The sequence below is a fragment of the Rhincodon typus genome, chromosome 9 (genome assembly GCF_021869965.1).
Source record: "Rhincodon typus isolate 14 chromosome 9, sRhiTyp1.1, whole genome shotgun sequence".
Taxonomy (NCBI): domain Eukaryota; kingdom Metazoa; phylum Chordata; class Chondrichthyes; order Orectolobiformes; family Rhincodontidae; genus Rhincodon; species Rhincodon typus.
In genome coordinates, this window is record NC_063340.1 from 42,899,042 (window position 1) to 42,926,800 (window position 27,759).

Below are 27,759 nucleotides of genomic sequence, written 5' to 3' on the forward strand. Positions count from 1 at the left end.
AGTTAGTCATCTGTGAAATTTTCCATATTAGAATTCAGTAGTTTTAGGTAGAGCTAAAATGCAAGTTGTAGGATTGTTGATTCCAATGATATATGTAACGGATAATAGAATATTTCTGATATAATATTTTGAGGTTGAACATTGTATAGAAAGATAATCACCTCTTGCAACTATTTTGAAAAGCTTCAGTTAAGAGATGTTTGGTACTTACTGCAGGTGCAATCCACAGTGTCTCCATTCCTGTCTATTTCCCTTTCCAACAGGAAATTTTCATATGGAAGGACATGGAAAGAAACTTGGGCTCAGGGACTGCAACTACATCTCTCTCAACTATTTACAGAGAATTTTTCAACAGATCTCCTATTATGTTTGTTTGGGATAAAAAGCATAAGTGCTTAGTCATAAACGTTTAGATCTTTACCAATACCAGTTTCTGTACTAATATGTGCTATTGTATGTGGAAGTTTTTTTAAATACTTTACAATATACTGTACGTACTTTCTTGGTGTCTTTCAAAATACTATGTGCATTTTCTGTAATTTGGTATAGACAATATTATAGCTTACCCATTGTGAAGAAAATTTAATTCCAGTTAAATTGTGTGTGCAGGTATAATGAGTTGTTGAAGCAAAAAACCCAGTTGGAGGAGCTGGAGACAATTTTGAAAAAAGAACAAGAGAAAATGCACCATGAGGTAGAGAAACATGAGACCATGATACACAAGTACCAGAAACTTCAAAATGAAAATGAAAGGTTGGTGGCATCATTAGAAATGTTGCATGTCAGTGTTCTTCCCAATTATAGTATCACTGACAGATCTTTACCTATGATGTCCTCCCGTACGAGCCTCTAGCACTAGAAAAAGGTACAAAAGAAAAATGATAAGAATGTTACTAGAACTAAAAAGTTAGAACTATCAGAAAATGGAATTTGTTCGAGCTCTTTTATCTAGCAAGTGGATGGTAGTTGAGTAAACTAGTAGGAGTCTTTAAAATTATGATGAGTTTGATAGACTAGGTAGAGAAAATGTCTATGTGTGGGAAGTCCAAAACTATGGATCATAACATAGATAAATCAGAATAAATTTTCTTTCTGAGAGAATGTGGAACTTGCTACCAGTGAATTAAGAGCCAAATAACAGACACCTTTAAGGGAGAAGCTAGAAAAATTACATGGGAGAGAAAGGAACAGAAGAATATGCAGATCAGGTTAATGAATTTGGAGTTTAGCCCTGAAAAGTGTGAGGTGATTCATTTTGGAAGGACAAACTTGAAAGCAGAATACAGGGTTAACGGAAAGATTCTTGGCAGTGTGGAGGAGCAGAGGGATCTTGGGATTCATGTTCACAGTTCCCTGAAAGCTGCCACCCAGGTGGATAGAGTTGTTATGAAGGTGTATAGTGTGTTAGCTTTCATTAATAGAGGGATTCAGTTCAGGAGCCGTGAAGTTATGCTCCAGCAAAACAGAACCCTGGTGCCGCCACATCTGGAGTATTGTGTCCAGTTCTGGTCACCTCATCCCAGGAAAGATGTGGAAGCATTGGAAAAGGCGCAGAGGAGATTTACTAGGATGTTGCCTGGAATGGAGGGAAGGTCTTACAAGGAAAGGTTGAGAGAGCTAGGGCTTTTCTCTTTAGAACGATGAAGGATGAGAGGTGACTTGATAGAGGTGTACAAAATGATCAGAGGTATAGATAGAGTAGACAGCCAAAGACATTTTCCTAGGGTGGAGGTAGCTATTACGAGGGGGCATAGTTTTAAAGTGAGTGGAGGTAGATATAGGGGAGACGTCAGAGGTAGGTTCTTTACTCAGAGCGGTAGGGGCGTGAAATGCATTGCCGGAGAGGGTAGTAGAGTCGGCCTCATTAGGGGCATTTAAGCGGGTATTAGATAGGCATATGGATGATAGTATAAGGTAGGGGTGGAGGTTAGATAGACCTTAGGTTTAGGGTAAAAGTTCGGCACAACATCGTGGGCCGAAGGGCCTGTACTGTGCTGTACTGTTCTTTGTTATATGAATTAGGGTGGAAAGAGACTTGTAAGGAGCATAAACATGAGCATAGGCCATTTTAGCCCAATGACCATTTTTGCTTTTGGTTCTAAATTCTAATTCTAAAATAGGTGTGGAAGTAAGTTGAAATGAAGAAATGAGAAGTTTGCAAAAGGATAGGCACATGGGCCAAAATTTGGTAGAAGAAATTTAACATGGATAAGTGTGAGATTATCCATTTTATCAGAGAAATATCTAAATGGAGAAAAAATTTGGTGTGCATTGGTTCAGAGGAATCTGAGTGTCCTTGTGCATGAATTGTAGAAAATCCAGTGTGCAGCTATAGCAGGTAATAACAAAGACAAATGGAACATTGATATTTATTCCAAATGGAATAGCAAATGAAATTAGGGAAGTGTTGCTTCAATTGTGTAAGGCCGGACCTGGAATATTGTGTGTACTTTTGGTCCCTTATTTGGACCATAAGCTATAGGAGCAGAAGTAAGCCATTCAGCTCTTGGGTCCTCGTCTCTCTTACCCGTGGAAACATCTTCTCCACATCCACTTTATCCAGGACTTTCAGTATCCTGTAAGTTTCAATCAGATTCCCTCTCATCTTTCTAAACTCCATCGAGTATACATCTGGATGGGTTTTGAATGGGAAGAGTTTAGAGGGTTATGGACCAAATGCTGGCAATTGGGACTAGATTAATTCAGAATATCTGGTTGACGTGGACAAGTTAGGCTAAAGGGTCTGCTTCCAAGCTATACATCTCTGACTCAATGTGCACTGGCTGTCCTTTCTCTAACTTGTTCATTACCTCCTCAAAGAATTCTACCTGAATTGTCAGGCATGACCTGTCCTTGATGAAACTGTGCTGATTCCACTCTATTTTACCATGCACTTCCAAGTATTCCGCAATTGCATCCTTAATAGACTCTAAAATCTTGTCAATTTGAGAAAGGATGTAGATACTTTGGAGCGAGTTCAGAGGATGTTCGCTAGATTGATTCCAGGGACATAGAGAGGATGTTTTCTGGTGGGGCAATCTAGAATGAGAGGTCATAGTTTTAGGATAAGGGGTAGTGGATTTAAAACGGGGATGAAGAGTTATTTCTCTCAAAGGGTCATGAATCTGTAGAATTCATTACCTCAGGGTCTGGTGGATGTGGGACATTGAATAAATTTAAGAGCAGATTTAATTAGTAACACATTGAAGGGTTATGAAGAGCAGGCAGGAAAGTGGAGTTAAGGCTGAGATTAGATCAGCCATGCTGGTATTAAATGCTGTAGCTGGCTAGAGGGGCAAAATTGCCGACTGCTCCTAGTTCTTACATTCTGTATAATTCAGACCTTATGTCACACTTAGTACTGCTCTATTTTGTCTGATTAGAAGCTGTTAAGTGTTTTAAGTATAATTTGTGTCTGTATTGTAATATTTACTTGGCTAATTAAACATGAACTACTTCATTGGCTCAATTATCCTTTGAGATAAACTAAATCTAAATGAGGGTTTCTCCTGACATGTACAAAGGCAGGAACTTTGAATAGGAGTTTTAGATTACATACTTGGTTTAGCACACGGAGGGCCTCACAATCTTTTTTTCTAGTGGTTAAAGACGAGGAACAGTACAGGAGCAAAGTTATTTAATCTCCATGTACATAAATCATTAAATGCCGCTGTACATATCCAAAATATAACCAAAAGGACTGGTGGAATGTTGATTTTCTTTTTTTCCCCTCAAAGGTTTTGGAATACAAAAATGTGGAGGTGATATTTCAGTTCTACAATTTTGTTCAGACATTTGGAGTACTATATTCTGTTTAAGTTATATTACCCTTCAAGGATATTCTCCAAAAGCTTAAATTATGTGCATGAACTTGGCCACAGTCACTTTAGAACTTTTGAGAATAAGCTAATCGAGTGCTTAAAATGATAGAGATTTGATAAGGTAGATATAGCGAGCAGTTTTCTCTGACAAATGGAAAGGAAGAAGGAGTATAATCAACATTTAAATATAATATAACTTTTTATAGATATTTTATAGTTAGTTAAAATCTCAAATCTCTTATAATAGATCCCTTAACTCCACCAAAACAAGTTTCTAGATGTTCGGTGAATTTAAATTTTCAAGACTGGGGGCTAAGATTTTCATTTCTGCTTTGGGAATCTGTCCATTGGTTCTGTTCTGGATCCCAAGCCTTACTGGGCATCTTCCAAGTGCAGCCACTTGGATTTTTACAAGGCCTGATCAGTTAGGGAGCAGGCTCACTGTCCAATCAAGGATAGCAGACAGGTGGCCAACACTCAGCAGTCAGTGATCAACAGCTCCACAGGTAAGATGCAAACATTAAGATAGAGAGGAAGAGGTTAAGTAAAGGTTATTTTTAAAATGTCAAAGCTGCTTGCCATCATGTTGGGCTGCAGCTGCCAGCCCCACCAGCCTTACAGGAAAGGGTCCCTCCCACAGACCACCATGCCCTCCCTTGACCTCAACCTATTTAAAAATTCTGGCTGAAATTCTAGACTTTTGGTAAGGTTCTCAAGGCATGTGGAATAGACAGCTAAATGGAGTAGAATGAAACTTTTCATTTCAGTTCTAAATAGTTAGACCTTGATCTTAAACTAGGCTCCTCTTGTTCCAGATATCTCAACTGGCGGAAACAAGTTTGACACTGTCAGGTCCCTTCATAAACTTGACTATTCTTGTTTGAAAAACATGTCAGACTATTACACCCTTTTATTGCTATACTGAAGTGTTTGGATTATTTCCTGAAAACTGAATCCACAGCCTTTTTTTTTGTTTAATTTAACCTATTTTTCTAATCAACCTGTTCAGAGATGTTACTACACACCTCTGAAGCAGGTGGGACTTGAATCCAGGTCTCTCAGTCCAGGATAGGGACACCACCACTGTACCACAAGAGGGCTCCTCCTTCACAACTTTCTGACTCAGACTGACAATTAAAATCACTTGCTAAGCTGAATGCCAACATGAAGAGTTAGAAAGGACGTATTTCAATAGAAATTAAAGTTCTTAGAGGAAGAATACTGAAAGTATTTTCTCATCCTTGAATTTTCTTGTTCTACCTTGTGCCTTATAATTTATAAAAAGTTAGCTCTACATGAAATTGAGTATGTATGTCTCTGTTTGAAGGTTGAACCAAATATACAACCACTTGTTAAAGGAGAATGAAGGATTGCAGTTGGACCACAAGAATCTTAAAAGCTTGCTGAATGCTGCAAAACTAGAGCATACTCGATTGGAAGCTGAATTTGCAAACCTGAAGGAACGTTACCAACAGTTGGATATCAATTCCACTAAATTAAACAACCAATGTGAGGTGGGTGTGAATTCTTTAACCTTTCCAGCAATTTCTGTTTTTGTTTTTGTTTTTGTTTCTGATTTCCAGCATCTGCCATTCATTGGTTTAGCTTTAGCTTCTCAACTCTCCTCTGCCAATTTGATAAGATCGTGACTACATAATTGTTACCTCAGCTCAGTGTTTCTGTCTACCACCTATATCCTTAGATTCATGATTTACAAGGAAATCGATCTAGCTTGGCCTTACCAAACCTCTGAGAAAAAAAGACTGTGCTCACTTGCGTCTTAAATTGGACAGCCCTTATTCTTAATCTCTGTCCCTCTACTTTCCCTTTGGTGGTAAACCTGTTAAGTCCCCTTAAAGTCTCATATGTTTCAATATGTAGTGTACCTACCTTTGAGCTAAGAGAGCGGAGTTCAAGTTCTGTCTACGCTTGAGGTATGTAATAACATTTCTGGACAATTTGATTAAAGTATATCTCTTATTCTAAATTCCGATTAGAGATCCAACATTTTTTGCTTGGACAACTCCTTAATTCCATCAGTTGCAAATAATTAAATTAAAGAATCTGAACAAGAAATTAAGGGTGAGATTTATAAGCAATTTAGACAGGTTTGCTCCACTGATTGAGTTGTTTAGAAAATATCTCCATCAGTGGAGTTGTGAAAATATGATCTTCTAACTCACTAAAAGAAGACTGAAAAAGACACTAATTTAGTCAAATGAAGGAGCTTCTGGGAGTGCATCAAAAACCCATTAACATGGATAGAGGGTTAGCTTGCTAACAGGAACCAGAGTTGGGATAAATGGGTACTTTTCGCATTAGTAAACTGTAACTAATGAAGTATCACGAGGATTTAGGACTAAGTTTCTGACTACTTACGATCTACATTCATGATCTGGATGAAGGAACTGACTGCATTATCGGTGTATTTGGCTGCAGAGATAGGTAGGAGAACAAGTTATCAAGCAGATACAAAGAGTCTTCAAAAGGATATGGACAAGTTAAGTAAGTGGGCAAAGGTTTGAGATGAGTACTGCAGTGTGGGAATATATGAAGATATCCATTTTGGCAGGAAGAATAAAAAAGCAAAATATAATTTAAATAGGCTACATAATGCAGCAGTGCAAAGGGATCTGAATGTCCTTGTACCTGAATCACAGAAAAGTAGGACAAACTTGTTCTGACTATATAGAGCATTGGTCAGACCACACCTTCTCCTTGACGAGAGATATATTTGCGTTGGAAACAGTTCAGAGAAGTTTCACGAGGTGGATTCCTAGTTTGAAGGTGTTGAGATTGAGCAAGTTGGACCCAATATGTATTGGAGTTTACAAGAATGTGAACTGATCTTATTAAACTATCAGACTGTGAGGCGGCGTGACACAGTGGATGGAGAAATCTAGAAACATTTAAAAACAACGTGCCTCCAACTTGAGGCTGAGGCGAGGAGGATTTTCTTCTGTCAGAAGATCATTGATTTGTTTTTGGATCTGTCTTCCCTGGAGAGCAGTGGAGACTGGATCATTGAATATGGTCAAAATTGAGTTAGTCAAGTTTTGGTTGATAGCAGAATTGAGGGTTAAGGGAGGACAGCTGGAACGTGGAGTGAAGTCCACAATCTGATCAGCCATGATAAATAAATGTTTGGTAGTACAGAATAAAAACATTGATTAAAGGAAATAAAAAGCTGAATCTTTTTGTCTTGCACACATCAGGTTTAGGATGTAAGAAACAGACTTGAAAAGCGGGATGTATTTTTCACAGGATTAAAAAAGATGTTGGTTGGGTTGGCTATTGTTGATATGGAGATGCAGCAAGAACTGTCAATTTAGTTGTCAGATGCAGCAGATAGATTCTTGATTTTTCAGGGTTGTTGCCATGGGAATATAACAAAGATTGGCAGCCTCTGTGATACCCCTTTTTTCCTATGAAAAAAGGTGTTTTTTTTTAAACTCGTGAGACATGGGCATTGCTGGCTGGCCAGCATTTATTGTCCATCCCTAGTTGCCTTTGAACTGAGTTGCTTACAATGCCATTTCAGAGGGCAGTTGAGAGTCACCCACTTTGCTGTGGAGCTGGAGTCACATGTAGGCTAGGCCAGGTGAGGATGGCAGATTTCCATCCCTAAAGGACATTAATGAACCAGATAGGTTTTTCCGACAATCAACAATGATTTCATGGTCATCAGTAGATTCTTAATTCCATATTATTATTGAATTCAAAGTCCACCATCTGCTGTGGCAGGATTTGAATCCCAGGTCCCCAGATCGTTAGCTGAGCTCCTAGAGTAAGAGTCTATCAATAATAAGACTAGGCTATTGCCTCCCCTAAAACCATGCAGACACAGGGAGAATTGGAAAACTCCACACAGTCAATTGCCCAAGGCTGGAAAGGAACCCAGGTCCCTGTCACTGTAAGGTTGCACTGCTAACCACTGAGCTGCTGTGCCGCAATACAAATGCGATTTTGCCAAAATAAAACAGGTTTCTGTGTTAATAGTCCCACTCAAGTATCTGTTTTCCACTTGATACTTGTGACGGCACTGGTTTCCCAGAGGAGTGCAGGACTGCAACAATATCCAAGCCTTTGACAATATTGATGTATCAGCTGTACAGGAGGAAGAAAGAAGAGTGAAAGAGCAATTGTGATAAATTCATTTGTTAGGGGAACAGACAGCTATTTCTGCTGCCATTGATGAGATTCCATGACGATGATGTGTTGCCTTCATGGTACCAGGGTCAGTGATGTCATAGAATGGGCAAGGAATATTCTTCTGAGAAAGGATAGTCAGATAGAGATCATGGCCCACAACAAAACAGGTAGGAAGGGGTCCTGCAATCAGAATTTGGGTGGCTAGGTAGAAAATTAGCACGGAGAACCTCAAAAGTAGTTAGCTATAGATTTCTCCCAGTACCATGTGAAAGTGAGTATAGAAATAGGAGGATATGACACATGAATGTGTGGTTGGAAAGATGGTGCAGGAGGGTGGCATTCAAATTCTTGGGATATGAGGGACTGGTTCTGGCAGAGTGTAGTAAATGCTTAAGTTTCTCCTATCTGTACTGCATATGGTAGTATAGTATATCTCACAATTTGCCCCTAATTACCCCAATGCCCTGTACTCTATATAATGTCTTAATTGGTATTGACTCTGCTATGAGTGAGATTTTCAGATCCAATGATGATTAACATATTATGAAGAGTAACAAATTCCACATTAGCCTTCTATATATGTGTTAAACATTTGACCTTGCAGCAAGTCAGGCCATGCTTCCTGCTCCATGAATGGTTAAAAAAAACATAAATTGGTTAGTGACTTGCTTCAGTCATGACCATTGCTTCCAATGAGCTTCCACTTTCATGCCTATACAGGTGCACGTATCCGTAATTATGATCATTTCTTCGTATCCTATCCATTGTAGCACAAATATTATCTCCATCAGCATGACCTTATCTCCTACACTGGACATCTCAACCTGTTCTGTTTCTGCCTGTACATCCTGGTGAATAATTAGCTGATTCCGAACCTCTCCTCTTTGTCCATGCAGCTGCCTGTGTAGCTTTCTCGCACATTTAACTTTTTCACATCTGGTTCTTACTTTCTGATTACCTGTCACAACATGCCTGGTAATCTTATAATCCTTCCTGTCATTAACTCATGTAGCATTAATCCAGTTGATCTACTTGATGGTGCACTGAGTCCTATACAGATACTAGGCAACCTTTATGCCATTTCTGGCTGGCTTTAGCTGAAGCTTTCCTTAATGTCCTATTCATTCACGCCACCATGCCTAAGGTCTGTGGGTAGTAGGAAATGTCAAATTTTGTTTGATTCCCAGCAACTTGCAAACTTCCTAGGAACATTGAAAATAGGAGCAGGAATAGCCATTCGATCCCCCCAAGCTTGCCACAGGCCTCAATCCTTCGATGATTCAGACATCTATCTACTGCCTCTTTAAATACTCTTGTGATCTCAGCTCTACAACTCTCTGGAGTAGACAATTTGTTTGCATCTCTGTTTTAAATAAGTGGTCCATTGTCCCATAACCATGTCCCCATTCAAGACTACCCCAAAAGTGAAAATGTCTACTTTACGTCTCTTTTACATAGTTTCTTTCGATTATATCTTTGATCAATACTCCCATGCCTCCTTTTCTATCCTATCATAAGAGCACTACATAGACAGGATCCCTGAGTTTCCATTCATCCTTCACTTAAACAAGGTTTCCATTGTTGCCATGATAACATAATCCCATGTGGCTATTTGTGAGTGTAACTCACCAGTCTTATCTACCATGACCTGGGCATTTATGCACAAGAAGTCTGAACCCACCCTGGTCTGTGCTCATGTTCCCCATGTCTGATTTTATTTCCCCTTATTTCTGAACTACATTTTATTCTCATGCTCTTTCTTTTCCAGTCCTCCTGTGTACCTTGTATCACCTCTCTAAGCGTTTCATTTTTATGCTCTTTTGTTTGTTAAATAATTTTCAATGCCTGCCCTGCAGCACTAGACCTGAAAGGCCAGAGACCTGTTGAGGTACACCCCTCCATCTTGCTTCAGTCCATTCTATACTAGAATTGATCCCAGTTCCCTAGGAATCTGAAATCTTTCTTTATACACTACTATTTCAACAGCACTACCCAATCAATGTTGTATGATTATTGTTCCTGAGAAATCACCTGATCATTTTCAAAAGGGACTTTCTTATATCCAATAGATTGGAACCATGTCTGAAATGTAGCACTTACAGTTCTCTTAAAACTGCACTGAGTTATTTGCTCAAGTACGCTGAGTGGGACTTGAGCCCATGACTTTCTGACTTGGAGGCAAGGTTGCTACCACTGACAGAGTGACATTAATACTTAGAGTTTCTGAAAATGGTAAATGTTCCATTAAAAAGTGCCAATCATATTTTGACAAAATAGTACTTAATTAGATTCGACAATTTCTCTCATCATAGTCTGTCAAAGTCAGTCACTATGGCATTGGAAGGTGGCTCAAAAAAGATAGTTTGCTTTATTTCCATGTATCTGAGCATTAAGTACAACTGTCTTCCTTAAATGCCTATAACTTTGTTTGTTTAAGTCATTATGGAGAGTGATTACGTATTTTAGTTGACCTCCGCTCAAACCGCAATGCACCATCAAGCCTCTGCAAAAAAGAAATACTTGAGATGATCTGTTCTATCTATATGAATTACCTTGACCTTCCAGTTATTTGTCATTTCAATAAACCACTTTGATCTCATGCTAACACCTTGGACCTGCTGGATAGACTCAGAGTCATACAGCACAGAAATAGACCCTTTGGTCCAAACAGTCAAAGCCAACTATAATCCCAAACTAAACTAGTCCCACGTGCCTACACTTGGCCCATATCCCTCCAAACATTTCTTAATCATGTACTTATCTAAATGTCTTTTAAATGTTGTAACTGTACCTGCAACCACCACTTCTTATGGAAGTTTATTCCACACACGAACCATTCTATGTTTTAAAAAAAAAATTGCCCCTCATGTCTTTTTTAAATCATTCTCCTCTCACCTTAAAAATATGGCCCCTAGTTTTGAAATCCCCCACCCTAAGGAAAAGGCACTTAGCATTCACTTTATCTATACCCCTTTTGATTTTCGTAAACCTCCGTAAGGTCATGTCTCAACCTCCTACACTCCAGCGAATAAAGTCCCAGTCTATCCAGCCTCTCCTTATAACTTAAATCTTCCATTCCCAGCAATATCCTGGTAAAACTCTTCTGAACCCTCTCCAGCTTAATAGTACCCTTCCTACAAAAGGGACCAGAACTGGGACACAATACTCCAGAAGAGGCCTTACCAAAATCCTGTACAACCTCAACATAACATCCCAACTCCTACACTCAAAGGTCTGAGCAAGTATGCTAAATACCTTCTCAACCACCTTATCTATGTGTAATGCAAACTTCAAAGGATTATGTACCTGAACCCCTATGTTTCTATTCTATAACACCAGCCAAGGCCTTTCTTTTAATTGTACGAGTCTTGGCTTTGTTTGTTGTACCAAAATGGAATACCTCATTTATTCAAATTAAACTCCATCTGCCACTCTTCAGCCCGTTGACCCAATTGATCAAGATCTCTTTGTAATCTTGGATAACCACCTTCACTGTCTACTGTACCACCAATCTGGGTGTCATCTGCAAACTTACTAACCATACTTTCTATATTCTCATCTAAACCATTTATATAAATGACAAACAAATGTGGACCCAGCACTAATCTCTGTGGAACACCGCTGGTCACAGGCCTCCAGTCTGAAAAACAACCCTTTACCATCACAGTGTTGCTCCTGTGGTTGAGCCAGTTTTGTATCCAATTGACAAGCTTACCCTGAATCCCATGTGATCTAACCTCACTAATTAAACTACCATGTGGAACCTTGTCAACACTTCACTAAAGTCCACGTAAATGATGTCTACCACTCTGCCCGTGTCAATGTTCTTGGTTATTTCCTCAAAAAAAAACTCAAGTTTGTGAGATATGATTTCCCTCACACAAAACCATACTGACTATCTCTAATCATTCTTTGCCTCTCCAAATGTATATAAATCCTGTCTTTCAGAATCACTTCTAACAACTTACCCATCACCAAAGTCAGACCCACAGGCTTCTCCTTGCATCCCTTCTTAAACAAAGGCACAACATTAGACACTTTCCAGTCATTTAGCACCTCATCCATATTTATATACAATACAAAAGTAGTTTGCTGATGAATGAGGAAGCAAGCTCATGGAACAACATAGAGTCATAGAGTAATACAGCATGGAAACAGGCCGTTTGGCCTAAATTGGTCCATGCTGCCCGTGGTGCCCACTCAGCTAGTTCCAATTGCCTGTATTTGGTCCATATCCCTCTTAAACCCTTGCCATCCATGTATTTATCCAAATGTTTTTTTAAACATTGCTATTGTACCAGCCTGAACTACTTTGTCTGGCAGCCCATTCCATATACGCATCACTCTCTACGTGAAGAATTTGTCCCTCAAGTCCTCCTTAAATCTTTCCCCTCTCGCCTTAAACCTAAGCCCTCTTGTTTTCAATTCCCTATCCCTGGGAAAAAGACTATATGCATTCATCCTGTCTATGCCACTCATGATTTTATACACCTCAATATGGTCACTCATTCTCCTACGTTCCAGGGAATAAAGTGCTATCTATAACTCAGGCCTAGAAGTCCTAGCAACATCCTTGTAAAGTTTCTTTGCACACTTTCTGGTTTAACAATGTCTTTTCTATAACACGGTGACCAAAACTGTACACAATCCTCCAAGTGCAACCTCACCAACGACTTATACAACTGTAACATAGCGTCCCAACTCCTATACTCAACACCTGAACTGATGAAGGTCAGCATGCTAAATGCCATCTTTTCACCATCCTGTCTACCTGTGATGCTGCTTTCAACAAACTACGTCCTTGTCCTCCTAGGTCCCTCTGTTCCACAACACTCCTCAGGACCTTACCATTTACTGTATAAGTCCTACTTTGGTTTGACTTTGGAAAGCACAACACCTCACACTTATCTGTATAGAACTGCATTTGCCAATCCTGAGCCAACTTCCCCATCTGATTAAGATCCCTCTGTAATTTTTGATCACCTTCCTTGCTATCAACTATACCTCCTAATTTTGTATGATCTGCAAATTTACTAATCATGCCTTGTACATTCACATCCAGATCATTTATGTAAATAACAAATAACAAAGGTCCCAACACCAGTCCCTGTGAAACCCCAATAGTCACAGGCCTTTAGATCAAGAAACAACCTTCAACCATCACACTCTGCTTCCTACCATCAAGCCAATTTTGAATCCAATCTCCCTGGATCCCATACAACCTAACCTTCATGACCAGCCTATCATGTAGGACCTTGTCAAAGGCCTTACTATAGTCCATATCGACAACATCCACTACCCTACTTTCATCTATCCTCTTGGTTACCTCTTTGAAAAACTCCAAAAGATTTGTTGGACATGACTTCCCACACAAATCCGTGCTGATTACATCTTATTTTCTATTTAGCCACCCTTTACGGCCATTAGGTCTGAATATTAAATTTTGCATTTTAAGAGCTTGACTGCATGGTGCCTATGATCTATTTTTCTTGCTGTCCGCAGTCCCTCCCCCTAAATTCTTGTTTGTGTCTTGTTTACTCTGTAATCAGGTAGTCCTCTCCCTTTTACCCTCTAATTTACACCCATTGTACATCTTACTGTCTTTCACCCCCGTTAACAATCCCTTTTGTCATTTGCACTGGACCTCTACATCATCTGTTCCATTTGCCCCTCCTCCGTCTCTGTTAACTAAATAAAAATAATTTCTTCTGAACTGAAAATAGTTGAAAGAGACCTACTGGGCTCAATGTTAACTCTGTTCCTCACTCCATGCATGCTGTCAGACCTGCTGAGTTTCTGCCGCATTTTCTGTTCAGATTTCCATCATGTGCTGTATTTTATTCTGAATGTTTGCCTGTAGAAATACAAATGTTACATGTAAATCAAATTGTGGTTAAAATGCGATGATGAAACTGATATTTTCAGTGGAGAATTGGCCCTAGACTTGAAATGTACGATAATAGTCAATTTTTTTACTGTTCTGATTTTGAGCACCCACCTAAAAACCATAATATAGATGATATTTCTTCTTTGACCTTTTATCTCTTTACAACTAGGAGGTTTTTAAGGTCATAACAAAACTGTTAAGCTCTCTTTTAGTCTTAATCATAGCTTTTGCATATTTTGAAGAGGTATGTCTAAAAAATATTTATCCTGACCATTGTTTGGTTTTCATTCAGCTACTGAGCCAATTAAAAGGGAATCTTGAGGAAGAAAATCGACATTTGCTAGACCAAATCCAGACATTAATGCTGCACAACAAGTCATTGTTAGAACAGAGCATGGAGAGTAAGGATCTGTTCCATGTGGAACAAAGACAGTACATGTAAGTAGAACGAAAAGAAGTACTTCATGTGATAATTAAAAATACTAATCCTTCCACTCTGCAAAGAATACTTTGGGCACTATCTTCCCATCACCTGAACATTGTAGGTTATGGCGAGAACATAGAACAGCACAGCACAGTAGAGGCCCTTCGGCCCATGATGTTGTGCCGACCTATTATCCACCTAAGGTCAATCTACCCTGCATACCCTACATTTTACTATTCTCCATGTGCCTATTCAAGAGTCGTTTAAAAGTCTCTAAAGTATCTATCTCCACTCCCACTGCTAGCAGCGCATTCCACACGCCCACCACTCTCCGTGTAAAGAATCTACCTCTGACATCTCCCCTGTACCTTCCTCCAATCACCTTAAAATTATGCCCCCTTGTAATAGTCATTTCCGCCCTGGGAAAAAACCTCTGACTATTCACTCTATCTATGTCTCTTATCATCTTGTAAACCTCTATCAAGTCACCTCTTACCCTTCTTCGCTCCAATGAAAAAAGCCCTGGTTCCCTCAACATTTCCTCATAAGACCTGCCCTCCAGTCCAGGCAGCATGCTGGTAAATCTCCTCTGCACCCCCTCTAAAGCTTCCACATCCTTCCTATAATGAGGTGACCAGAACTGAACACAATATTCCAAGTGTGGTCTAACCACAGTTTTATAGAACTGCAGCGTAACCTCACAGCTCTTAAACTCAATTCCCCTGCCAATGAAAGCCAACACACCATACGCCATCTTTACAACCCTGTCAACTTGGGTAGCAACTTTGAGGGATCTATTGCCGTGGACCCCAAGATCCCTCTGTTCCTCCACACTGCCGAGAATCCTGCCATTAACCCTGTGTTCTGCATTCAAATTTGACCTTCCAAAATGAATCACTTCACACTTTTCTGGGTTGAATTCCATCTGCCATTTCTTTGCCAGCTCAGCATCCTGTCAATGTCCCGTTGCAACCTACAACAGCCCTCCACGCTGTTCACAACTCCACCAACCTTCGTGTCATCGGCAAACTTACTAACCCACCCTTCCACTTTCTCATCCAAGTCATTTAAAAAGATCACAAAGAGCAAAGGTCCCAGAGCAGATCCCGAGCTCCAGGCTGAATACTTTCCATCTACTACCACCCTCTGTCTTCTATTGGACTGCCAGTTTTGTATCCAGACAGCCAAATTTCCGTGAATCCCATGCCTCCTTACTTTCTGAATGAGCCTACCATGTGAAACCTTATCGAATGCCTTGCTAAAATCCATATACACCACATCCACTGCTCTACCTTCATCGATGTGTTTTGTCACATCCTCAAAGAATTCCGTAAGGCTTGTGAGGCATGACCTGCCCCTCACAAAGCCATATTGACTATTTCTAATCAAACTGTGCTTTTCCAAATAATCATAAATACTATCTCTCAGAATCCTCTCCAATAATTTGCCCACCACAGAAGTAAGACTGACCGGTCTATAATTTCCAGGATTATCCCTCTTCCCTTTCTTGAACAAGGGAATGACATTTGCCACCCTCCAATCTTCTGGTACTACTCCAGTGGACAGTGAAGATGCAAAGATCATTTCCAAAGAGGCAACAATCTCTTCCCTCGCTTCCCGTAATAACCTTGGGTATATCCCATCTGGCCCATGGGACTTATCTATCCTCATGTTTTTCAAAATTTCTAGCACATCCTCCTTCTTAACATCAACCTGTTCGAGCATATCTGCCTGTTTCATGCTGTCCTCATAAATGTCAAGGTTCCTCTCGCTGGTGAATACTGAAGCAAAGTATTCATTAAGGACCTCCTCCTCTGACTCTGCACACAAGTTCCCTCCACTATCCCTGATTGGCCCTACCCTCACTCTGGCCATCCTCTTGTTCCTCACATAAGTATAGGAAGCCTTGGAGTTTTCCTTGATCCTACCCGCCAATGTTTTCTCATACCCCCTTCTAGCTCTCCTAAGTCCATTCTTCAGTTCCTGCCTGGCTACCTTGTAGACCTCTAGAACCCTGTCCGATGCTTGCTTCGTCACCCTTAAGTAAGCTTCCTTCTTCCTCTTGACTCGGTGTTCAACATGTCTTGTCATCCAAGGTTCCTTCACCTTACCATCATTTCCTTGCCTCAGTGGTACAAACATATCCAGTACCTGTAGCAACTGCTCCCTAACCAACCTCCACATTTCTATCGTGCATTTCCCTGAGAACATCTGATCCCAGTTGGTGCTCCATAGTTCTTGCCTAATAGCATTGTAATCCCCCCTTCCCCAATTAAATACTTTCCCATACCGTCAGCTCTTATCCCTCTGCATGACTATAGTAAAGGTCAGGGAGTTGCGATCACTATCACCGAAATGCTCTACCACCGAGAGATTTGACGCCTGACCTGGTTCGTTGCCAAGCACCAAATCCAATATGGCCTCCCCTCTAGTCAGCCTATCTACATATTGAGACAGAAATCCTTCCTGGACACACCTGACAAAATCTGCTCCATCCAAACTATTTGCACTTAGGAGGTTCCAGTCTATATTAGGGAAGTTGAAGTCGCTTATGACAACAATCCTATTACTTATGCACCTTTCCAAAATCTGTCTCCCGATCTGTTCCTCTGTCTCTGTTGCTATTGGGATGTCTGTAGAAAACTCCCAATAAAGTGACTGCTCCTTTCCTGTTTCTGACTTCCACCCATACTGACTCAGTGGAGAAACCCTCCTCCACAACTTCCCTTTCTGCAGCTGTGATACCATCTCTGATTAGTAATGCCACTCCCCCACCTCTTTTACCTCCCTCCTTATTTGTTTTGAAACATCTATACACCGGAACATCCAACAACCATTCCTGCCCCTGTGTTATCTAAGTTTCTGTAATGGCCACAACATTGTAGTTCCAAGTACTGATCCATACTCTAAATTCGTCACCCTTATTCCTGACACTTCTTGCATTGAAGTAGACACGCCTCAACCCGTTGCACTGATTGGCACTTTGCCCTATCAACTGCTTATCCTTCCTCATAGATTCTCTGCCTGCTCTATCTGTCTGTATACTGGCTACCTCATCCTCTGATCTGTAGATCTGGTTCCCATCCCCCTGCCAAACCTCCCGAAGAGCTGTAGCAAACCTCCCGCCCAGGATATTGGTGCCCCTCCAGTTCAGGTGCAACCCCTCCTTCCTGTACAGGTCCCACCTTCCCCAGAAGGTATCCCAATGATCCATAAACCTGAAGCCCTCCCTCCTACACCAGCTCTGTAGCCACATGTTCAGCTGCGCTCTCTCTCTGTTTCTAGCCTCACTAGCCTGTGGCGCCGATAGTAATCCTGAGAATACTACTCTACTTGTCCTGGCTTTCCACTTCCATCCTAACTCCCTATAATCACTTTTCAGGTTCTCATCCCGGTTCCTAGCTATGTCATTGTTACCGATGTGTACCACAACTTCTAACTGCTCTCCCTCCCCCTGAAGAATCCTGAAGACTCAATCCAAGACATCCCTGACCCTGGCACCTGGGAAGCAACAGACCGTCAGGGAGTCTCGCTCAGCACCACAGAATCTCCTGTCTGTTCCCCTAACCACTGAATCCTCTATCATTATTGCTCTCCTATTCTCCCCCGCTCCCTTCTGAGCCACAGAGCCAGGCTCAGTGCCTGAGACCTGGCCGCTATGGCTTTCCCCTAGTAAGGTCTCTCCCCACCAGTATCCAAAGCGTATACTTATTATTGAGGGGAACAGCCACAGGGGATCCCTGCACTGTCTTCCTATTCCCTTTACCCCTCCTGACAGTCACCCAGCTACCTTTGTCCTGTACCTTGGGTGTGACCACCGCCTTATAACTCCTCTCTATCACTCTCTCAGCCTCCCGAATGATCCGGAGTTCATCTAGCTCCAGCTCCAGTTCCCGTTCCCTAATGTGGTCTGTGAGGAGCTGGAGTTGGGTGCACTTCTTGCAGGTGAAGTCAGAAGGGACACCAGTAGCGACCCTTACCTCCCACATCCTACAAGAGGAGCATGCAACTGCCCTAGCTTCCATTCCCTCTACTCTAGATTGCCAAAAGAATAAAGAAAAATAAACCTTACCTTACCAAACCTCCACATAGTCTTTTTTTTTTGGTTAGAGGAGGATGGGTGAGAGACACTACACGTGTAGTGTTTCGGGTTTAGACAATGCCCGAATATAGTAGTTCACTTCCCAGCTCACGCTCTCACCACTCCCGCCGCTGAAAGCAAGAAGCGAGAAGTTTGGGGGAATCACGTGGAATATCTTTCTCAAAGTCAAGACCACCATTTTCTAACCACGACCCAGATGCTGAGACAACATTCTCACTCACAAGTGGTCAGAGGCCTAATAACAGCTCATTATCACTCATTCCTACCTAATTTCACCTCTAATATTCAGGCACCCATTCTTCCACCAGATAGAAATTAGACACCAAAACTTCCCAACATGAAAGTAAGACTCTATCTCTGCCCTTGCTCCTCCGGACTTCCGTCTTGGACACACAGCAACACCATCTCCTGGCGTGCTCAATTGGCAGTCAAACTCTGAAGTTATGGGACTCAAAATTGAGTCCTAGAGGGTGTAAACTGGCTATGTGGTAAATGAGGTGTTGTTCCTCTAGCTTGTGTTGAGTAGCAAGCCAAGGGCAGAAATGTTAGCATGGGAGTAAGATGGTTTATTAAAAATGGTAAAAGCTTAAAAGGTTGGAGTCATTCCTACGGATAGAGTGCAGATGTTCCACAAAGTGGTCACCCAGTCTCTGTTCAGTTTTTTGCAGTGTAAAGGAGACCACATTGTGAACAGTGAATACAGTAGACTAGATTGAAAGAAGTACAAATAAAATGCTGCTTCACCCGAATGGATCATCTTTCACCATTTTTGCCACTTCCATCAGAGTACCACTACCAAACATCCCTTGCCCTCCCCTTCACTGTCAATATTCCATCTGTTGCCTCTGTGACACACTGGTCCATTCTTCCTGACACTTCCTCATTCCCCCATGGCTCCTTCCCAGCCAATCTCAGAATATATAAAGTTTGTTCATTAACTTGCCCCCCGCCCCCAACATTCGAGGTGAATCAGCATTTCACTTGCTGAATCTTGCTTGTTGTAGTTGCTGCTATACAGACTCTCAGACACAGCTGATGGCAGAACATGAACTTATATTTACAAAATGCAAACTTCTTTACATGGAAATCTCACCTGTTCTACCTATGTGTTCTCGGAAGATCGTCTCCTTTTATCGGAATAGGAGTAGTTCAGCCAGCTAACCAAGTCTGCTCTGCTATTCAATATGATCATGGCTGATTGAACACTTTAATACCAGTCTTTTACCACTTGAATAGCCACCTCTTCGCATTACTGTTTCTGCCATTGATAATCAAAACTTTATCAATCTTTACTTTGAATATATTCAAAGACTAATCTTCCACAGGCTTCTTGGATAAAGAATTCCAAAGATTCACCACACCGAGTGAAAAAAATATCCTTCATCTCAGTCCTAAATGGAATCCGCCTTATTTTTAAATTGTGTCCCCAGTTCTAGATGTCTCAACTAGGAGACATATCTTACCAGAATGTACCCTGTCAATCCCATCAAGTATTTTACAATTTGAATATGATTACCTTTTTATCTTTGATTCTCTGCAAAATATGGGTCAAGTTTGCCCAATTTCCCTTATTAGAGCAGACATCCTGAGAACAAGTCAGGTGAACCTCGGTTACACTTTCTCTGTGGCAGTAATATCTCTTCTGAGATAAGGAGACCAAAACTGCCTGCAGTACTCCAGGTGCAGTCTAACTAAACTCCTGGATGAGTGAAACAAGATTCACTACTGTAGTAATCCTCCTATGATTAAGGCTAACATTCCATGAGTCTTCCTAGTATCTTGCTGCGTCAGCATGTGCTTTCAGGAACTTATGACAAGGAAACCCCACATCCACAGTTTTCAACCTCTCACCATTTAAGATATTTTTTGCACATCTGTTCTTACTACCAAAATGGATAACTTCACCTTTTCCACATTATATTCCATTTGCCATGTTCTTGCCCAATTACTAAACCTATCCAAATCCTCCTGATACATATTACATCTTTCTCACAACACACATTCTTGCTAAGCTTTGTATCATCTGTAAATTTGGAAATTAATAGATTTGGCCCCCACATCCAAATCATCAATATATATTTTGAACATCTGGGGCCTGAGTACAGATGCTTACGGTTCTCCTCTAGTCACAGTCTGTCAATGTGAGAATTATCTGTTTATTCCTACTGTTCTCTCTCTGTTGGCCAATCCTTCATCCATGTCAGTACATTACTTCCTACACTAGATGCTTTAATTTTGCTAACCAACCTCCTGTGGGAGGAGCATTATGAGAATCCAAATATAGTACATTCATCGACCCCTTTTTATCAATATTATTAGTATGATCCTTAAAGTCAAAGAAAAAGTTGTCAAACACAGTTTTCATTTCACAAAGCCATGCTTAAGGTTATGCTTAATAAGATCACATTTACCCTCGTGTGTTCCTCCCCCTCCTCTCCACCACCACCCCCCTCCCAACTGTGTCTCAGTGCATTCCTGGATTCTGCAACTGGGATTGAGGGAGCCTGTGATTGGCCTTTGAAGTTTTATTAGATGACCCTGCTGGTGCTTCTGTTCAGAAGTCCCTTACATGCTGAGTTTGATCTATCCAGAGGCAGGTGCACCCTCCTTGGCTTGACTTCCCACAAATCTGAGGGTTGCAGGCATTGTGGAGGTGGAAAGTCTAGCCACCTCTAGAGTGTTGAGAAACTGGACTTCTGTGGGGGTCTATGTGTGATTTGTCTTTCAGTTGGGTGCCTACTGGCACAGCCCTTCCTCATGAAGAAGAGGCACCTGGAGTTAGATCAAGGTCCTTTTTACTGCTGTCATCTTGCCATTAATGCTGAACACCAATGGCTAAAGGAATCAAGTGCAAGTCTTTGCACATATCGAGCAGACTCAGAGACTGATAGAGACGGCTATCTAAGATAGCAGCTAGCAGGTCCCAGTTGTGGTGTTGCAGGCCTGTAGCCTTTGAGTCAGGTTGCTCAGTGTCCCTGACAAACCTGCCTGCTGATCCGGTGTCTGTTCGTGCTTTTGTATGAAGTCCCCAGTTGCCTACACCATGGAGTCCTTCCCTGCCTGAGTTTGAGCAGATGCCTGGTTGCCAACAGTCCTCCAAATGCCAGTGACCTGGAACATTTCTTTCTTGGCCATCTGGGAAGACAGTGAAGTGTTCATCAACAAGTATCATCGGAGTCTGTGGGGGTTTGCAGGAGGTGGCATTTCCCATCTTTCCTCTGACATACATACCCTGTTCCTCATGTCTTACTGGGTGACCTTCTTGACCATGACCACCATGGACATCTTGTTTGTGCCTGCAGGAGACAAAAGAACAAAAGCTTTGCGATCAAAGGTTAGAAGTTGTGGCCTATTAGTAATAAATTCATGGTAGGAGTCATTGGCGAATAGCACAGCAAAGATCAAAGCTTCTTACTTGAATGCTGGGTTGTGAAGTTCCTACATGTCCATAGGATTGGTCCCGATCACACCTGCAAGGACGAAGATCCTCTCCTTTCAGCTCTTTACGGGTATGTTCTTGTGTAACAAAAGAAAGGAAGGGATTAAATGATGTGAAAGCCTTTTGTGCTGGTGCAGATGTGAGGAAGAAAATGTGGTGAGGTGTCCCAAGTGAGTAATTAGGTAGTGCATGGCCTCTGCACTATTAGTAGTGTGCAGGGTTGAGGTGGGTAAGAGTGAGTGAAGGAATAGTGACAGTAGTAGGGCATGAGCATTGGTGGATGGTGGATGCGATAGTAGAGATATAGTAGGTGTGGGGAAGCAGAACAAATATGGTGGCACTTACCCTGGAAGAGTGGAGACAGTCATTGACTTTCCTGCATTGTTTGGTGTTTTTTCAAACCATGGAAAATATACTGACTTGGGTTGCAAACTCAGACCAGATTGGCAGGACATGGTGGTGTAGCCTCCTCTGGTGGACCCCATCCACCAAGACTTCCAGGTACTGTCAGCAAAATGAGGGACCAATTTCCCCTGTCTGCCATGTCTGTAACCACAGTTCCAGACTGCCAGCACTGGACCAGGCACAATGGCCTTTTTATGTATGGTGCTGGCACCAGGGGTATCAGTATATCCTAGCAGTGGCAAATACTTCTGGCTACAGCAAATAGGAAAGAGTGCCGTAGGCGTATTAAAGGTAGCTAATAAGGTAGGTTTGAGATGGTTGCACAAGAAAATGTGCTTAGCTTTGCAGAGAGAAACCCTCCATGAATCTTGATGAAAACAATACTAAGCCAGAATATGGAAAGGTGCAACCAATGTCTTGTCATCAGCAGTGGAAAATAAGATAGATTTCCTCCACTATGTTGACTTTGATCCGCTTCTCAAATATATTCTAGAATTTCCTTAACTCTGGATATCTACCACGTTTTGACTCTTAAAAATGTTCATTAAACCACTCTGACTCTTAAGATTCTTAGAAATAGGCCAGATATTCTTAGTTTGATCACTGGTTTCTGAATTCATTGTCAAGGCATGGGGCAGGAGGTGGTCTCCTTGTCGTGAAATCAGCACAGAAAGAACAGTTAATCAAAATTTACATGAGTTTGGAGCATACGAGGTCGAGATCATTGCATCTTTTAAGGGGAATATAAAGTGAATGTTTGAACCAGAGGAGGCTACAGGACTATGGTGAAAGAGTTGAGCAGTGGAATTGTTTTCTGCTTCTGTTTGGTAGGACAGAACTTAAATATTTCTGAGAAAAGAGACATGTTGTTAACGCTTTATGTTTTGCATTCATCTGGACAAACAAGATAACATTAAGTTTGAAATGATCACAATAATTTATACCAAAGAAAATTAGGAATGGTGATTCGTTGACAACTGCAACTGTGATTGGCCAAGGCATTATTACAGAGAAGGCAGTACAAAACAGTGGACTCCCCATGTCTCTGGGTAATTCAGAAAATGCAAAAGGCTTCAGCATCTTCCATTTCTTTATGCATCCCAGTGTAAGAAATGATATACATTCAAGTGTTGAGTTGCATTACACACTTGATTAATCATCTTAAGTTTGTTGTTAACAAAGTTATCAGTGTATTCAGGATTATTAAGCAAGTGCTGCTAGCTGCGAAATCATAGCTGACAATAAATATTTTGCTTCCGGTTTTGCAAGCATGGACTGACTGAATACAGTCTGTACTCTGCCCATTATGAACCACTAGAGGAATATGTTTGATTTGAGCATTCGCTCATGGGAACATATGGCCTACATACCTGGTATCATACACACTGAAATTCATAAGCTCAGATATGTGGTCCACAGAACATTTTTTTTTTAATGGTATTTAGGATGCTGTCCAATTGCTGCGTGGTGCCATACTGATGGAGCTTTGAGGGAGCATTATGTCCCACCATTCTTCTTGCTGTACCTCCTCCTTGAATGTCTCCATGCTCAGACATTTTCGGACAAACTGTTTTAAAGTTTCAAACTTTAAAAGTTTTAAAACTTGCAAATAAAAAGTTCATTTTAAATTGCATGTTAGAAAAGCAAATATGTTTCACATAAGTGGAGTGAAGCCTTTTGAATAAGAACTTTCTCTGAGTCATTATGTACAAATAAAAAATGAAACTAGGAATGATTATTTTGTCTTTCTGTCTTAGTGATAAATTGAATGAACTTCGACGACAGAAGGAGAAACTTGAAGAGAAGATTATGGATCAGTATAAATTTTACGAACCATCACCACCTCGAAGGTATGAACAAACTTTATTTGCTATAAATAAAATGTCGTTTTCAGAAATGTGTGATTTCAGTTGATTCTTTCATTCATTTATGTACATTTTAACTGTACAAAATTGCTGAATTGCTTTTTTTATCTTGTAATATTCAAATGGTTTAAATTTTTTGGATATATAATTTAATTTAAAATGTTTTAGTAAAACGCAAGTTACAATATGGAGGGACAGTCCATGAATAATTTGATTTATTACTTGCCTCCTTGCACATCTGATTATGGCTACTATTGATGCAGAGATCCACTCCTTTCTTCCAGACGAGGGAACTGGATTGCAATAAAGATGAAGAAATTAATAAAACACAAAAAGGAGGGAAACCGAGAACGCGTCAAATCTCTCTCGAGCACTCCAACCAGATCAGAGTCAAGTGATGGATTCCTTCAGTTGCCTCATCAAGATAGTCAAGACAGCTCTTCTGTGGGTTCTAACTCTCTTGAAGATGGTCAGACAATGAAAAAGAGCAGCAGTGAGTACACAACTTATTTTTTTCTTTGAAACAAGCTAAAATATAAATTTACCTTAATGAAAAACAAAAGATTCATATTTGAATTGTAAAAAGAATAGTGGATCAAAATTGATTTTTTTTTATTGAGTGTTAAATTCTTAAGTAAAATTTCAGAAGCACAGCAGTTAGAAATTTGATTGTAAACTGATTATATATTTTCATTGTTCTTTAAAAGTTTGTAATTAAATGCTTGTATTTTAGGTTTAATAAACTCTCAATGTTAAGCTTTTATTAAAACATTTGACATAATTTTCCCAAGCCTTGTGCAACATGGACAATGGCAGAATGTGGGAAAATATATTGAGAATTAAAAAATGTGATTCTTGATGTTGAGAAAGAATTTGCCATTAAGATTTAAACACAAGAGGATCGAGTCTCGTTGATAAGTGGCAACTAGCTTATTTCCATGTATTTGCATCTCATTAGTACACCTCATCTATATGCAAATTGCAATTTTCCCCATCTCTCCCAAGAAACTAAATGGTTACAATTCCCAACATGAATATCAGTGGTTACTTGTTGATGCAGCTTTCCACTTGCTTCTCTGGACTTCCAATTAAATGTCCTTTCATCAATAATGCCCTTAGGTGCACTATTGACAGAGTCCTCCTCCACCCTTCATCCACTAAGGTCCACATCAGCAGCTACCAGCCTGTCTACATTATCATGGCTGATCTACAACCAACTCAGAATCCACTTAAGCTTTTCAGGACTTTGGAGCTGAGGGACACCTTTTGACTTACATGCTCCTGCCAAGTCACTTGACAGGCAGGGACACACAGCCATCTCATGCATCTACCTTGGGTGCATTTTATGGCCCTTAGCTTAATTTCTTAGTGCTCGCTCACTTTTGCACTTACTTGGAGGTTGCCAACCCCTGTGGATTGCATAGCCTTATAGCTAGGAAGGGTTAGTGGTTGTGGACGATGAGGTGGGTGAGAGCCATTGAGTGCAGGTGCTGTGTGTAATAATGTGGCTAGTGGTCCATGAGCGATGGTGAGATTTGTGTACAGCAGCAGAGTTGGAGTGTGTGGTAGCAGAGAAAAGATGTGGCAGAGTGCAGAAGACCATTTATCATTTTCCTGACTGTTATGCATTCTTTCAGACATGCTGTGGGCTCCTATGGTGTTCTGCTGGGTAATATGACCCTCCTCTCAACCATCCTGTCCTCTAGGACCCTATCTAGAAAGTGTGTTGGCAGCTTCCCTTACTGAGACATTTTGGTTTCTTAAGGAGACAGTATGAGTTAGTTCTTGGTCTCAAGCACCTGAAGTGGAGTACAGCTGGCCTTCAGTTATGGTGCCAGCAGCCTGTACACCAGAAGCCCCCACTAGTACTGTTACATGATTATACAAAAGAGGCCAGTGGCATAGTTAATGAGCTGAGGACTGGACAATAGCTTGAGAAAAGTTCTGAACCATGCCTGCCATGAAACTTCCCAAAATAATGCTTAGTCTAAAAATTGAAAAATCTAACCCATTTCCTTTTGATCATAGTTGTTAATTTTATGAATATTCAGTACTAATCTTCAAGGACCTATGTTCAACCTGTTTTGTATTGTTCTTCAAACATTATGAAACTTTTCCATTCAATAGAAAATGTACTGTTCATTGTAACATTTGTACAGTAGTAATAAGCATAGGATGAACAGCTGAAACTTAAGTATGTTTGTTTCTGTTGCTAGTTTCAGCAATTAACTTACATCTGTTTTCCCTGCTTCTTTGTTTTCAATTCCCAATTTCCTTTCTATCACATGCTGTGAAATAAAAGTGGCTGCACTGAAAAGGCTGCCCTTTATGAGGAACAGACCGAAGGACAAAGACAAAATGAAGGCCCTCTACCGTCGCTCCATGTGTAAGACTCGATTCAGTTTCTCAAATGGTTGCTCTACCTTTCATCGCTTAACCTTTTATTAATTATTGCCTACACTTCCCTTTGTATGTCCCTTTGTTTATTGTGTTGTTCTAACACCATATTTAAACCAGACATCTTGAATGTCATTATCATGACAATACATATGCATTTGTGTATAGGATACATGCAAACTTCACAAATATTTGTAAATAATTCCTTGTAACATTATTGTGAAGTTGTACATAAAAAGTGCGCATGAAGACAGATTCTGTCCGTTAGTTGATTGAAAGAATACTGATAGAACTAACTCTAAAGATTCAATGATTCAGTATTGTTTTCGAACCAGATTTCAAGCTTCAGGAAAGGGCAGTTTTCATTCCAGATAATAAAATTGGGGGGATATTGTACAGAATCTGCACTAACATAATTTCTGTAATTTTCACCTAGCTACAAAATTATTAATTAATTAATGTTTTACTGTTTGTTTCTATGAACCTCAGTTAGTCCTATGTTAATCATTTATAAATAAAGTAGTTTAAGGAATGAACTATTAGCATTTTATCCGAAGATATTTCCTAACAGATGCTGTGAGTCTTGTATAACAGTACCAACTCAGTCTGTAAATTGTGTTTGAGATACTAGGAAATTTCCTGCCACTAATTTAGCAGCTACAATGCTTTGTTATGTAAAGTACAGTGACCCTGATTTTGTGGTCAACAATGAACAAATAGTATTAGCCATTAATTACACTTAACACCGCTGCAGAGATTTCATGTGGCCCCTTGCACTGTGATGATGAGTAATTTAAAAACAGCACTGCATCCTCTAACATGGGATCTTGAACTTGAGCACGTAACAGTGTTTCACTTAACCAGATTGAAGAATTATCTCTGAAATAAAAAGGGCAAAAAAATCATCAGCCCTGATTTTAGGGCAGGTGTTTCACAATTTGTGGTATGCCCCCACCCATTCAGACTTAGATAAGGAAAGCAAAATTCATGTACCACCACCGCTCAATGGTATTAGCAGCAATTTCCCCTCCACTCTGCCTCCTTAACAATATCAAAGGGCAGTTCACATAATAGGACACATAATAATTTGGTTTGTCTCCAGCACCACCTTGTTTTTAATTTTTTGTAATTATCTCTCAATTAATTTGATTATAGGTCATCCCTTCATTTGCTATTCAGCTGTTAACACTTTTAGTCACACCATCTGACACTTCTGATTACCTGCAGAGATTTATAATTCAGCATGTCGACACTCCACTCTCACAAT

General features: G+C 40.5%; 1 protein-coding gene across 7 annotated transcripts in view; it reads left to right on the plus strand.

Annotated features, from left to right (window-relative positions):
- The window catches only part of ccdc88ab (coiled-coil domain containing 88Ab), a 342,694-nt gene that overhangs the window by 257,364 nt on the left and 57,571 nt on the right, over nt 1-27,759 (plus strand). For all 7 annotated transcript variants that reach the window (XM_048601173.1, XM_048601174.1, XM_048601175.1 and 4 more), the window contains 6 exons: nt 610-753; nt 5,149-5,335; nt 14,153-14,298; nt 23,988-24,080; nt 24,380-24,588; nt 26,398-26,481. In XM_048601173.1, the coding sequence (XP_048457130.1) occupies nt 610-753; nt 5,149-5,335; nt 14,153-14,298; nt 23,988-24,080; nt 24,380-24,588; nt 26,398-26,481 (863 nt within the window). The remainder of the gene's footprint in view (nt 1-609; nt 754-5,148; nt 5,336-14,152; nt 14,299-23,987; nt 24,081-24,379; nt 24,589-26,397; nt 26,482-27,759) is intronic.